At 38.8% G+C, this 15,211-nt stretch overlaps 1 protein-coding gene across 5 annotated transcripts in view; it reads left to right on the top strand.

The window, feature by feature from the left end:
* The window catches only part of Fbxw10b (F-box and WD repeat domain containing 10B), a 96,210-nt gene that overhangs the window by 55,500 nt on the left and 25,499 nt on the right, over window positions 1-15,211 (top strand). For 2 of the 5 annotated variants that reach the window (XM_048784249.1, XM_048784241.1), the window contains exons 3-7: window positions 3,112-3,288; window positions 5,068-5,495; window positions 7,079-7,201; window positions 10,503-10,612; window positions 12,852-13,052. In XM_048784249.1, the coding sequence (XP_048640206.1) occupies window positions 5,106-5,495; window positions 7,079-7,201; window positions 10,503-10,612; window positions 12,852-13,052 (824 nt within the window). In that variant the 5' untranslated portion in view covers window positions 3,112-3,288; window positions 5,068-5,105. Of the gene's footprint in view, window positions 1-451; window positions 1,170-3,111; window positions 3,289-5,067; window positions 5,496-7,078; window positions 7,202-10,502; window positions 10,613-12,851; window positions 13,053-15,211 lie in introns of those variants that run through there. The other 3 variants (XM_048784230.1, XM_048784227.1, XM_048784257.1) reach the window with 3 other exon arrangements.

Genomic DNA, 15,211 nt, shown 5'->3' with positions numbered 1-15,211 from the left:
CCCCCCCCCCCCCCCACATATTCTCAGGTCAAGTAAAATTTTCTGTACCTCAGTGTGATTCTCTGAAGTGATTTCTGGTTAGCATTCTGAAGCAGTTAAACAATTTCAATGTAATTTAAATATTTGTGGTTTTACTTTGATGATGCCTTAAGAAATTGAATATAAACTTCTTCGGGATCATTGAGATAGCCACCTTATAACTGAATAGCTATAAACATAAGAAGCTTATATCTAATTAAATATTTATGAAGATTTAAAAGTCATTAATAACAACAATTGAAGTGCAACACCAAGCTACATGGTATTTTTTTCCTCTTTAAAAGCACATATTATTTAAATTTTTGCAGTATTCTCATTCTAGAAATGAGATGACCAGCTCTTTCAGAATATACAGCAACTGCCTCCACAAAAGCAGTGCTAGGTTTAGGAGATTTACGGTAAAGCCATGTTTCCAAGGAGGTCAGTACAAAAAGCCAGACTTCTACTGGCAGTTTCTGGGACAGATAAACTTTCCATTGGTCACTATGGTTTACTTTTTCTCCGGGAGATGTTTATAACAGAAAAGGCTCAGTAGGGGCTTTTGTCCACTTTCTCTGTTCCTCCGGTGTTTGGTACAGAGTTTCTAACTGGCAAGGATAAAATGATCTGGTTATCTCAGGATCATGGCAAACCTGGAACCAAGGCTCAAGAATGCCCCCTATTTTCGTTGTGAGAAGGGAAACGATTCGGTCCCTTTGTGCCAGAAGTGTGAAACATGTATCTTAGCCTGGAAGATCTTTTCTACCAAAGAGTGGTTCCGAAGGATCAGCAGCATGTCGCAGAGGAGGTTTCTAGTTAGCATTCTGGAACAGTTAAACAGCTTGTACTTGTTAAACTACTTCCAAAATATCCTTCAGACTACCCAGGGAAAGGATTTCATCTATAACAGGTCCCGGATCAATCTCAGGATGGAGGGGAAAGCGAAATCCTCCTTGAACCAAATGTTGGATAAAACTGCGGAAGAAAAGTTGAGTGAGATCTTGTACTGGTTTGGCAATAGCACCCACCAGACGAAGGCAAATTACACTCTTTTGCTGCTGCAGATGTGTGACACCAAGTTACTGCTCATGGCTGCCGATGTGATCAGAGTCCTGTTTCTGAGAGAGTGGAACAATATCTCAGGTAAACAGGTAGGGAGAAGAGGGCCCTGGGGACCAGAAAGCAAACTACAAGGAGCAGCAGGTGCAGACAAGCTTAGGCAGACGAATACTGTGTAATGCAGGAAAGTCTTCTTTGAACCTTGTCCTGACATTTGATCTTGTTTGCCCAAGGAGAAATCACTGAATGTGACTTCCTTCTAGAAAACTAAAAAAAAAAAAAAAAAAAAAAATGGCCAATGCAGGAGGAAGTTTAGGACTTGAAACTGTGAGGATTTGAAATGGGTTTCTGCATGACTTAGGTTCAGAAATGGCTGGTCCCTGCCTCTGACCACTCAGTGCTGGTATCATTTCATTCCTGCATTAGGGATTATTAGACTGGGCTTGGGAGGGATGTAATGGGGAAGTTGCAAAACTGGTTTGTTCTTCAATAGCCCTGCTCAGAAACCAAGCCAAGAGGTTAGAGCTTAGGACTTTAAAAACATTCATTCTGCCCTATTTTTTTTTTATCATAGAATCAAATCTTGAAGTGGAGTTTATTCAAGGTTGGAGGTAGCTAAACATCCAAATGATTCTAGGGCGGTAGTTCTCAAACTGTATTTCCATCAGAGTCTCCAGTTATACTTGTTAAAACAGATTGTTGTCCTCTTGCAGTAGAACTTTTTACTCATTAGGTCTGAGGTAGTCAATATGCTGTATTTTTAATAAGTTTTCAGCTATTGCTAATGCCACTAGTCTGGAAACATCATTTTGAGAATCATTAGTGTAGGGTATCCATAGGAGACTTTTGAAAGTGTTTGGCCAGCTGGTTTAGGAAGGCAAAAGAAACCATAAGAGAGGCAAGGGACTCAAGATTAGGAGGGGACTAAGAGTTGGAATTTCCAGCAAGGGGAAGGGAAGGGGGGTTGGGGTAGGAAAAGAGTGGGAAGGGTGAGTTTCTTGGAGGGGTTTTGGAATTTGAGCTCTTGAAGATGGGTAATTCCTATTGTCAAGGAGGCTTGAGTTGTGATCATGTTTGCAGGCTAATGAAATCCAAAGGAATCTTAAAGTTAAATAACCTAGGGCACGATTTTTTTAAAAAAATTCATTTATTTATTTATTTTACAGTAGAATGCATTTTGACGTACACAGATGAAGCACAACTTCTCATTCCTCTGGTTGTACATGGTTCAGGGTCCTAGGGTACAATTTGATCCCTAAGTATTTCACTTGTTTTCATCCATGTCAGGGATATAAAAGAATGATAACTGGGGTGAAAAATGATAGAAGACTGGCGTGTCAAAACCATGAGTTAGATTGGTGATCAAACAGTCCCATTCCTTAATTTTATAGATAAGCAAGCCACAGTCCGGGGAATCTGAGCAACTGAGCTTAGGTCACTCAGCAAGTGAATTGATATCTGTGTCTTCTCCTGAGCATCTCCCATGGTGGAACATACTCATGTGGTGTATTTCAAAAGCTCCACCATGCACTCTAGGAATCAGCTCTTTATGTTAGAGCTAATAAGTTCAGTTATAAATTGTGGTGACCCTCTTCTTCCTAGGACATATTCTCTCTTAAAGAGTTAAGTTTTCTAATTTGATTTAAGACAGTTATTCATGTTCATAAAATGGTGCAGTATTTGCATAGAACCTCTCAGATACTTTAACTCCTCTAGAGTACTAGAGATCTCTGGATTGCTTATATAATACCTAATACATGCAAATGCTATGCAAAAAAGTTATTATCCTATATGGCTTAGTGAATAATGACAAGAAAAAAAAAATGTTTGTACATGTTTAGTACAGATTCATTATTTTTCCTCAATATTTTATATCTGTGATTGGTTGAATCCAAGAATGAAAAACATGCAGAAACAGTCTACAGATACAGACTATTCGTAAAAGAAATAAGGAAAAATAAAACCATTGACCTCTGTCTCATGTTCTGTATATCTGCTTGAAGAGCAACTTTGTCTTGGTGTTTTGTTCTTTAGCGCTTAGTCAAGACTCTGCCCATGTGAGTTTTTTCCCTGAGAAAGGCTACGACCCCAAGTCTAAGACTTCACATATCTTCTGGGCAGCTAAACTCAAGCCCACATCTTTCCCGTTGTCTAAAGCCCCAGGAAATAAAACAGTGCCTGAAAAGCTGGAGAGAGAAGCATCACATACTGGTAAGTCAGCTTTTAGCAAGAAAGCCAGTGTACAACTACTGGCTTAGCACTTTTAACTCATCACTTTTTAAAATTTACAATGGGTTTATTGGGATATAATCTCACCTTAAGTCAGAAGTATCTTAATTTGTGATGATTCGACTTGCTGTGTTGTTGTTTTTTTTTTTTTCAACTTAACAATGGGTTAGAGTGGATCAAGTGCATTTTTGAGTTATGGTATTTTTTTTTTATGTGGTGCTGAGGATTGAACCCAGGGCCTCACGCACGCGAGGCAAGCGCTCTACCACTGAGCCACAATGCCAGCCCAAGTTATGGTATTTTTAACTTAGGGATGTTTTTATTTGTGGAGGATGTAACCCTATGTAAATTGAAGAGTCTCTGAATATATGAGATTGGGAAGTCTTAGTGGAGTTGGAGGGGCTGGGAGGGCAGTGACCTCTGATTGTATCAGATTTTGGGAACTAACATTCACTCAGCATCTCCAGTGTGTTGGGCTCTTTGATTTTTTTTTTCTCATTTACTCCTCACAGCTGGTAACCTGGTAAGGGATGAAGGATAAAAATTGGTCAGTATGACCCCAAAGCTCATGCTTTTGCCCTTCCACCATGATGCTTACAAGAGACATCTGGAAGTAAAGATCAAAAGGAAACTTTACAGAGCTTCTTATGATATCTCCTTCTGTCCCAGGTCATAACCCACCATCCAGCTCTGAGCTTTGGCATAGTGCATGGGTACCTCTAGGATCCAACTCACCTGTGGCTAATTTTTTTTAAGCTTTGGATTTAGTCTTGAGGAAGAAACTAAAGCAGTGAGGAATTTGGTCCCTGATCTCAAAGGCCCTCCTAAGTTTGTTTTTGAAATAAGATATGTACACTCATGAATCATCTTAACTTCAGAGATGCATTTTGAGAAACATGTTGTTAGTTGATTTCACCATTGTGTGAACAACATAAAGTGTACTTACACAAACCAAGATGTTGTATAGCCTACTATACACCATAGTAGACATAGTAGACATAGGCTATATGGTGTAACCACCATCACACACATGGTCCATTATTGACTGAAACACCAGTCAATAATGTGTGGCATATGACTAGTACATAAAATAATCATGAGAAACACAAAGCATAAATTCTAAAACACCTTTTATATGGAAAATTCCAAACTTTAAAAGTAGATAGAACAGGACTGGGGTTGTGGCTCAATGGTAGAGTGCCCACCTAGCATGTGTGAGGCCTTGGGTTCAATCCTCAGCATCACATAAAAATAAATAAAATAAAGATATTGTGTCCAACTAAAAGTAATATATATAACTTTTCTTTAAGTAGATAGAACAGTCTAATAAATCATCCATATAACCATTATTCAGCTTTAACAATTGTCAATAGTTTACTCAGGGTCTTATACTTGCTAGGCAAGCATCTACCCTGAGCTACATCTCAAACCCTACTAATCTTATTTTATCCATCTCTACCCCTTAAAAATTGCTTAATTTTTTTCTTGTTGGGATATTTTCAAAGAAATTCCAGATACGATGTCATTTCAGGCTTTGCTACTTTAGACATCTCCTGTCAATGAGAAGGCAGTAAACGAATTGCATGTTTGGGTCAGGAAGTACTATTTTCATGTGGCAGAAGAGATAAGAAGAATATGTTGCATGAGCTCACTTGCATAAGCTTTATTTTTGGGAGGGAAGCTTTTGGTGAGGATTTGTTCTGAGGCCAGAGTTACTGTAGAGACAACTCAACCATGCACCCTTCTCTGGCTTCACTCTAGAGGGACAATGGAAGAATACACTGCAGTGTATTTCCGAGATGAACAGAATGTTTTCTGGAAAAACAATCACATCGAGATCAGAAGACAATTCCTGCAATCTGCTGATAAACCTGGATGATGTCAGAGACCTGTCTTGTGGCTACAGCAGATACCGGGACTTTATCCGTCACCTCCCTCTCCATCTCTCCAAGTACATTCTAAGTATGCTGGGGTGGATGAGGGGAGTCCTCAGAGACCTCCCATTCTGGCCCAGTCCTGGGGTTTCTGGGTCCATCTTTCTGTTTTTTACCTCTCCCCTAGGAATGCTCGATAGAAACACTCTGAACAAGTGTGCCTCTGTAAGCCAGCACTGGGCTGCGATGGCTCATCAGGTGAAGATGGAGTTGAATACACAAACCTTCATTCAGAACCAAATTGCCCTCTTGCAGGTATTTCCAGTCTGGGAGGGGCATCTCTGGAGACCAGCTTCCTTTCCTTGTTGAGGATGACCTAACTATGAGCCTTTCCATTTCCCTGGCAGACCCTCAGCTGGCCTCCTGCTTCACATTAGCTGCTTGTTAGGTATTAGTAGCCACTTTCTTGTTGTCTGGACTCCCTATTGGTCACCATTTACCCTTCTATTGTCAGTGTACATAGCAGGGACAATATGTATAAAAATTTGTCTGTAACAGAGAGGCCAAGCCTTTCCAAAACTGCCAGGGCTTGGGATGTATCTCAGTGGTAGAGCACTTGCCTAGTATGAATAAAGTCCTGGGATCCATCCCCAGAGCTGCAAAACATGAAGCAAAACATAATCTCACAAAGCAGGGAATTTTCAACCCCCCACCCATGGACTCATATTGGAGCTTACACAATAAGAAAGCCATGAATACGCTTCTGAACCAAACTCATGCTATAGAGAAGTTTACAAGGTCACCAAGAATATATTTAGGTCCATATGAAATTTTCTACCTGACAGACATTATCTCTGGCATTTTTACTACTCAGTTTCTTGCCTGATATCTTGGTGGTCTTGAATTTTTTTCCCCCCAGCAGAGGTAGGTGACAAAGGATGAGAAGATGCAGGCATGGTAAGGCAGGTCATCATCTGGAAACTGATGACCATCTCTTGCTGGTTTTCCTCCAGGCATTTGGTGTTCATCCTCCTCCTCCATTGGTCCATGCACAACATTGGCATAACTGGCCAGACTTGAACCTTCCTTCCCTGGCCAGAGTTTACCCATCTTCAGATTTTACCTAAAACTAGTCTTTTCTGTTCTCCTGGAGAGAAGGAATGAAGAGTTGTCATTTCTTGTTTTATAAAAAATTTATTTATTTTTCCTTGAATTGGGCAAAAACATTGTATATATCATGCACAACATGATGCTTTTGATATATATATATATATATATATATATATATATATATATATATATATATATATACAGTATATATACATATATATCATAAACATAGCTAATTAACAAATGCATCACCTCACATAGTTCTCAATTTTGTGGTGCGAGAGCACTTAATATCTACTCTCTTTGCATTTTTCTAGAATGCAATATATATCATTATTATCTACAGTCACCTGCTACACAATAGACCCCTTGAATTTAATTCTCTTATCTAACTATAATTATGAATCCTTTGACGAACATCTCTCCATCTCCACTCCACCTGAAATACCTCAGCCTCTGCTGACCATTATTCTACTCTCCACTTGTATGAAGTCAGCTTTTTTAGGTTCTGCACATGAGGCCCATTCACATAGTATTTATCTTTCTGTGCATGGCTTATTTCACTTAGCATAATGTCCTCACTGCCATCCACATTGTTGCAAATGACAGGATTTCCTTCCTTTTTTTTAATGACAGGATAGTATTCGGTTGTATATACCACATTTTCTTTAGCCATTCACCATGAATAGGACATTTTTATACTTGGCTATTGTGAATATTGCTGCAATAAATGAGAGTGCAGCTATCCAAGAGCAGCCATTTTCTGTTTTTTTTTTTCCCCTCTCCAGGGATCCTACACAAAAGGAATAGATCCCAATTATGCCAACAAGCTTTCTATCCCAGTTCCTAAAATAGGAGATGATGGGAAGCGCATGCGTACCAAAAATCCCAAGTGGAAACTGAGAACAAAGGTGAGTTTTAATGGTGTCTGGGGCAAGTTCCATGAGTGTCCAATGCTCCTATTGGCCATTGAAGGCTGACATAGAGACTTAGTCCTCAAGAAAGGATAGTGATGGTAGGAGGCACTATTCCCTAAGGGAGACCAGAGTTGTTCTGTGTTGCTACCAAGTTGCAAGTCACTTCCCCTCCATAGATCTTGATTCCCCATCTGTTTAATGAATAGATTGATTGGGTTGTCCTCTCGGGATTCTTTTTGGCTCATATCCTGTGGCCAGGACCTGTGTTCATGGCACTAGATCATCTAGTGGAGAGCTCAGAGACCAGGAGTGAATTCAGCTTTGAGCTGGGGTTTCCCTCAACTCTCTCAGCCCATCCATCTTGAGGCTACTTGAATCTGCTGCTCAGGAATGAGAAAAAACTTGAGAGGAGGACCAGCGTTGATCCAAAAGGTCTGCCTTCTCAACTCTCACATCTGGGTTCTTTTTGTTTCTTGGATGGAAGGAGAGATTCTAGATAAAATCACCCCATCTATTCTTAGGCAGTGATAAAGTAGAGTAAAGGAAAGACTCTTGCAGCTTCATGAATTGAGTCTGCAGGCATGGTAGTTACTCCTAAGAACACTAGACTCCTTCCCCCACCTCTCTGCTGAAGGTCCTACTATTTAGTTGACCCAGAAGGGATATTAGATGAAGGGTGGTCTGACTTTAGCTTCCTTATGTGGCATAACTAAGAATTTAAGCAATAGAAGCATCCAGAGAGATCACTTAGCTTCTGTGTAGCGACAGGCAGGTCACTTAGATCAGGGAGCAGACAGTGGGGAGAGTAAAGGACATTGAAACTGTGATGAACTAGAGAGCTCACTCCCTACTGAAAGGGGCCAGTCACTGCTCAGCTTCAGCTAATTATTACTATGATAACTCTGCCCCCTGCCTGCCAGGACATATGAGTTTTCAGGAGGAAATCTGAATGATTATGTGAAATTTTTTGCTTTTCTTAATTAATGGCAAGCAGTGAAAGGCATTTCATGGGCCAAAGAAAATACATTTGTGAATCTTAACGGGAGCAATGGCCAGTGGCCAGTGTCTTGTTGGGGGGGTTCTTCTTCCTGCTGAGGAGGGTGTACGCCACCTTAAAACTTAAAGTCTAAATAATTAGTGAAGAACAAAACACAAAGAGGCAGAAATATATTTACAAAAGCAGAGCCCCTGATACATCAGTCCGCGCAAGACCTGGAACTAGACAAGGGAAAGATGGCTCTGGTGGTTATTTAAGGGGGTGCATCAGAGGCAGGGATAAGGCTTCAAGGGTAGAAGTTTTGCAGTCAGCAGGTTGATTGGCATCATGGCAGGTCACACCCATCTCAGGTGCTATGTGGGATCTTTGGCAGAGCTGAGGGGGAAGTTCACCTGCATCAGGTAGTCTATCCCTGTTGGGGTGCCATGGGAAGTTCCCAATGCCAGACCTATCCCCTCACTAGGCTACAATGCGCAGCATAGTCCACACACAGCCCATGGATGACTCTCAACAGAATCTCCTTCACCCATTTTGTAGATAAAGAAAGTGAGGCTCAGAGAAGTCAAGTTCTCCCAGACATTTGCATGAAAGAGGCACAAGTTGAACTCAACCCTGACCTTCCCAAGTTTATTTCTTTTCTAAGTCTAATGAAACAAATGCCCTTATTCTTTACTTTAGGTGATGGAATTTGTAACTGACCAACAAAAAGGATATTCAAGGCAAGGTTTGGCATTTCAGAAATGTCTTAAAAAGGGAGGGGAATTAGAAACAAGGAAGAAAGTATGAAGACTAGAGAGAACATATAAAATAACAGGATGAAGCAGTTACAGGCTCTGCCCCCATGAAGCAGGAGCCATACTCTTAGAAGAGAGAATCCATGGGTCCTTGCACCATTGCCCAGGGACAAATGGAGGTGAATGCTTCTCACCATAGGCACTCTCTACTAAAGGCGAGGAGTATGTTAGACAAGGTGCTGATGGCTTTATATACATCATCTATTTGATTTTTCACTGTGGATCAAGTAGGTATAATCCCTCCTAGTTTATGGATGTAGAAATTAAGACTATGATGTTAGAAAACTTGCTGAGGTCTCCTAGCTGGTGAGGGGTAGAGCTGTGTTTTCTCCTTCCCGATGATTCCACCATGTGCCTTCCAGGGCTCCCAAAACCGAGGGATAATGGAGGGCCAAGGAATTTCCATCTTTGTTGGGAGAAACCAGGGAAGCCTTGTTTAATTCAAGTGGGGATATGGAACGTTGCTTGGGCTGGAGGGGAGGAAGGCTGGCACATTCTGAGCAGAGATTTGTAGGTGAGTGTCACTACTTGATTAAAGATTAAGGAGGAGATTGGGCAGAGAAAGAGGGCATCTGAGGAAGAGTCCAAAGGCATGAAGGAAAAGGAGAAGGTTTGGAAGGAGATCCAAAGATGTCCCCAAGGCTGTCAGATGCAAGTGTGATTTTGTGGTCTTCTTTTTTGCTTTCATGATAAACTTGCTGTCTTTTATTTTTTCTTGCCAGTGTTGTTTCCTGCTCTTTAAGGGTTTAGTATGGTTGAGAAGAAGAGGAACTAGGAGTGTTGTTCAATCATCTATATCAGAATTTATCATGCATGGCATGCCATAGCTGCTCAGGAAGTGTGTCATGAGTGAGGGAGGGAAGGAGAGAGGGAAGAGGAAGAAAGGAAAAGAGGTAAGGAAGGAAGGAAGGAGAAAAGGAAGAAAAAATATGTTGAGAAACACAGGAAAACATTTCTGTTGAGACTTTATAAAATTTCTTTCCCCTCCCTGAGTCCCAGATATATTATCTGTTAAGGTGATGAGAATATTTTGTGAGCAAGTGATCTACCTCATTAGGCAGCTCTCAGAACAATGAAAGTTGAAGATGTATGAAAATTCAGAAACAGAAATGTACAAAGAGTGTAGCTTAATTTTATATATATANGAGACAGTATATATATATATATATATATATATAAATGAGCCTTTGTGAGCTCATTTGCAGAAAAGCTGCATTCTCAGCATTATTTGGAATTCATCCTTAAAAGCTCCTAGAATCAGAACATATAGAAAATACAGAGGGGAAAGATTAATTGGGACCCTTAACTGAGCATGTTCTATATAACTCATGGATTATTTTGGTGCCAACTCATGGGCTTTCCCCTTTCACCATGAAGCAGAAGCCACTCTCTTAGAAGAAAGAATCCATGGGTCTTTGCACCATTGCCAGGGGAGACTGGAGGAGTATCAGGAGCCCTGGATAAAGTTGATGCCACATTTTGACTTCACATATTCCCTTGTTAGAGTGACTACAGTCTGTGGACTGCATACCAGAACCAGGAAACTCAACAGGTCCAGATGGAGGAGAGAAATGTTTTCTGTGGGACCTACAATATCCGCATTCTCTCTGACACGTAGGTACTGGAGTCAGAATCAAGGTTTTCTGGGACACTTTGATTAACTACATTGACATCTTAGAATTCTCCTGACCCCTGTCAGCTTAGAAAGATCTTCTCACCCTTGCCCCTGAACTAGCATGAGATCTTCTTTGAACAATATGTGCTTAATTTTGCACCATTCTTGGTAGTAGGGAGAGAACATTTTCTCGAATAAATTTTGGGTATGCTGACCACCAACATTTTTCACATGTTATGTGCATAAAATATTTTTTTAGAATATCTTTATTGTTTTAATTAAAGAAAGAATATGTGCTTATTGGGGGAAAATCCTCCAAATGCCAGAAAAAGTGTAGAGAAAAGAAAACATCTAAAATTTTGTCGCATAGAGATAACTGCCATTAATATTGATGTCTATTCTCTAGCATTTTCTTTTCATATGCATAAGGCATAATTTTTAAAATATCTTTAATTTTTATTTATTTATTTGTATGTGGTGATGAGGATGGAACCCATGGCCTCACGCATGCATGGCAAGCGCTCTACCACTGAGCCACAACCCTAGCCCCTGCATAGGACATATTTTGAATAACAATAGGATTATGCTATATGTTTTTGTAATCCAATCCAGCAAAACACGGTGGATATCTTTCCACATTAAATGTGACAGTTGTATTTATAAGTATTGCATAATGTGACATCATTTGGTTGTGCCACCTCTACTTTAATGTTGGCCATGAATTTTATTAACAAAATGCATCTCAAAAATAGACCAATCAGTATGGGGAAGACAGAATTGAAGGTTTTTGTTATTGCTTTTTCCAGTGCTAGGGACTGAACCTGGGATCTTGCACATTCTAGGCAAGAACTCTACCACTGAGCTAGCTGTGTTAGTTAGGTTTCCATTGCTGGGACAAAATACCTAAGAAAAACAACTTAGAGGGGGAAAGACTTATTTAGGTTCACACTTTCAGTGGTTTCAATCCATACTCAGCTGGGCTCCATTGTTTTGGGCCTGAACATAATGGTGGAAGGACATCGTGGAAGGGCATGTTAGAAGAAAGCTATTCACCTTATAGCAGCTGAGAAGCAGAGCGTAAAAGAGAGAGAGTGCAAGGAAAGGGTCTATTCTTCTAGGGTGGGTCTCCAGTAATATCTTTCCTCTAGTGAGGCCCCATCACCTACAGTTTCCATCATCTCCAAATAATGCCATCAAACATTAATCCCTCAATGGATTAATCCACTGATGCAGCCAGAACATGACCTAATCACTTCTCAAAAGCTCCACTCTAAATATTGCTATATTGTGGACCAAACCTTCAATGCATGAGGTTTTAGGAGACAGTCTAGATCTAAACCATAATACTATCTATTCTTCCTGCTCCAGAGTTGAATTTTTATGGGTAAGTATGGTGATAATTACTCTTTAGATGATGACTGGTTAAACTCTGAATATGACAAATGGAATGAAGACAAAAATCTAAAGAATTGCTCCTCATATTTAGAGTGAGTATATTATTGAGACAATTCCATTTTACTGTGTTCCTAGTATACTAACTAATAGCATCCTCTTTCACAACAAGAAAGTCTCAGTTTGGATAATAAATTATTTGGTTATCCTGAAAATATTTTAGTTACTTCATAATAATTCTATTATTGGAAAATTAATTCAACTTACCTGGATTTATTGAATTCTAAGCTTTTGGTGAGCAAGGTTTGTATCTTATTCATTTTTTAATTTCCCATGGTACCTACTAGCACAGAAATTTGGACCTAATAAATGTTCCTTAGATATTGGTTAAGGAAAAGGAAGAAAGAAGGGAAGAAGAAAAGGAAAAAGAAAGGAAAGAAATAGAAGAAATACAGATGAACATAGGACTTCCTCTGAGATTTTCCATGAAGAAAGATTTCCATGGTCCAATAAGTTTGGGGAATGCCACATATTCTATTCTCTTTCTTGGGGATTTAGCATACATTAGCAGAATAATTCAAAATTTTTTTTTATAATTTTGGACTTATGTCTTTAGGCTTTAAATCTACCTGAAACGGATTTTTTTTCATGGTATGAGGTTGGAATCATCAGGGTCTGTTAATACTAGGTCTTGCCTTCTGCTGTCTCCCTTCTCAGCAAGGGAGGTCCTAGATTTTCCATTATACAACCACAGTATACAAAAGTCAGTGCTAAGTAAGATCCAGGAAGGATGCTAACTTTTCTTTCATGTATAATCCATTTCCCCATGCCCATCCCAAAATTCAGGTGGGACCAGAACAGAGTGATCCATTATTCTGGGGGAGAGTTGATAGCTGTGTCATCTAATAGGAAGATCAAACTTCTTAACATCTTAAAAATCAAGGTGATACCTATTGAATTCCGAGGCCATGTGGGGAGTATCCGGACTCTCTTCCTGTGTGAGGGGGAACACTTTCTCCTAAGCGGGAGTTACGACCTAAGCATCAGGTGAGTGGTCCAAAGAGGTAATGATTGCCATCAGACCGAGGGTCTAGAGTCAGAAGTGGAAGAAGTGTACAGACTTTTTGTATTTATTGAAAAGTCATTCTCAATAATACTAATTTTTAGAAAACCTACAATGGATTTTTTTTGACAAGGTAAAAGTCAAGAATTTACTTAAATGGGATAGATTCATAAACTTATCAGTTGTATTCCCAGTGGGTGACTGTGAATCAGAAAAAGTCTCTCTTTTTTTTTAGCATTCTTAAATAAAGATAAAATCTGTACTTCTTTTAGTAGATTCCTTCAATGAAAGATAGTTTTTGTGAGTATGAAGTATAGGAGAAAATGGTATTTAAAAATATATGTATTTATGCACTAATTTATTTTTTCTTTTTTCTATTTTTTCAATCATGGTTTAAAAGCTATTTTATTTAAAATTTAAAAAATATAAAAAATAAACAGAATAGAACAACAATATCCATGTGCCCACAACCAACCTTCAATCATTATCAACATTCTATCATTATTATTTCATTTATACATCTACCCATTCTTTTTTTTTTTTTTTTATTGGTTGTTCAAAACATTATAAAGCTCTTGACATATCATATTTCATACATTAGATTCAAGTTGGTTATGAACTCATTGGTTATTATTATTACTTTGAGGTCTTTTTAAATTGATTTTATTTTTTAAATATACAACGGCAGAATGCATTACAATTCTTATTACACATATACAGCACAATTTTTCATATCTTTGTATATAATGTATGTTCACGCCAATTCATGTCTTTATACATGTACTTTGTTTTTGTTTTTTTATGCACTAATTTAAAACAACCTTTAAATAAACACAAGGAAGACCCGTAGAGTACAGGAAGGGGAATAGAGGGAAAGAGGAGGGGAGGAAAAGGGGAAGTACTAGGGACTGAAGTAGAGCAAATTATATTCTATGCATATATGATTATGTCAAAATGAACCCCAACATTATATATAACTATGATAAAAACATTAAAGGTATGTATTCATGTATGTATTCATATATTTTAAGCAGAATAATAAATACTCTTCTACCCATTTCTCAGACCAAGAATAGAACATTACCCCTCCTCCATCACCCATGGGTGCCTTTCCCTTATTGCTTTTATCCTCTTTCCAATCAGGGATAATGTAACCCTAAATTTTGTATTGACTACTCCCTTGTGTTTATTTATAGTTTCTGCTTCTTGTTTATATATCTCCAGTATATTAATTATTTTTGCCTATTTTTGAACTTAACATAAATGGAATCATGTTTTAAAAAAATCATCAGTACTTGAATCTTTTTAAAAAAAAATATTTTTAATATCTTTATTTATTTTTTATGTGGTGCTGAGGACCTAACCCAGGGCCTCCCACACGCTAGGTGAGCACTCTACCACTGAGCCACAACCCCAGCCCCAGTACTTGAATCTTACACTGAACTTTGTTTTGAGATTGATCCATGTGATGTAGGTAGCAGTCATGATTTATTTTCACAGAGATATAATATCTTATTGAATGAATGTATTGTAACTCACACTATTCTGTTGATGGACATTTGTATTATTTCTAGTTTTTAATTCTTTCCAAGAATACTTCCATAGATGGTCTTGGCATCACCTGGTACTCACATGCATGAATTTTTTTTAAAGATATCTTCTCAGTAGGGGAATTTTTGTTTTCCAAAATGGTTGGATTAATTTATACCTCCATCCACAGGATATGAGAATATCCCTCCTTATAAACACTCACCAATACTTTTTGTTGGGAGTGGCACTCGACCACTGAGCCACATCCCCAGCCCTATTTTGTATTTTATTTAGAGACAGTGTCACACTGAGTTGCTTAGCACCTCGCTTTTGCTGAGGCTGGGCTTTGAATTTGCGATACTCCTTCCTTAGCTTCCTGAGCCTCTGGGATTACAGGCATGCACCCAGCTCACCAAGACTTTTTGTCAATCAGTCTTTGACATTTTTTCCAATCTGATGAGTACTAAATAAAACCTCCTTAGGGTTTTGATTCTAGCCTTGGTTATTCTAGTGAGATTGAACATTTTTTTTCCATATGTACATCAGGGTTCTCCTGAGAAACAAGACCAATAGGATGTGTACATAAATGAAGATTTATTGTAAGGTATTGGTT

Source organism: Marmota marmota, unplaced genomic scaffold (assembly GCF_001458135.2).
Source record: "Marmota marmota marmota unplaced genomic scaffold, marMar, whole genome shotgun sequence".
Lineage (NCBI taxonomy): Eukaryota > Metazoa > Chordata > Mammalia > Rodentia > Sciuridae > Marmota > Marmota marmota.
The sequence above is the reverse complement of the archived record's forward strand: the minus strand, read 5'-3'. Positions and strand labels throughout refer to the sequence as shown.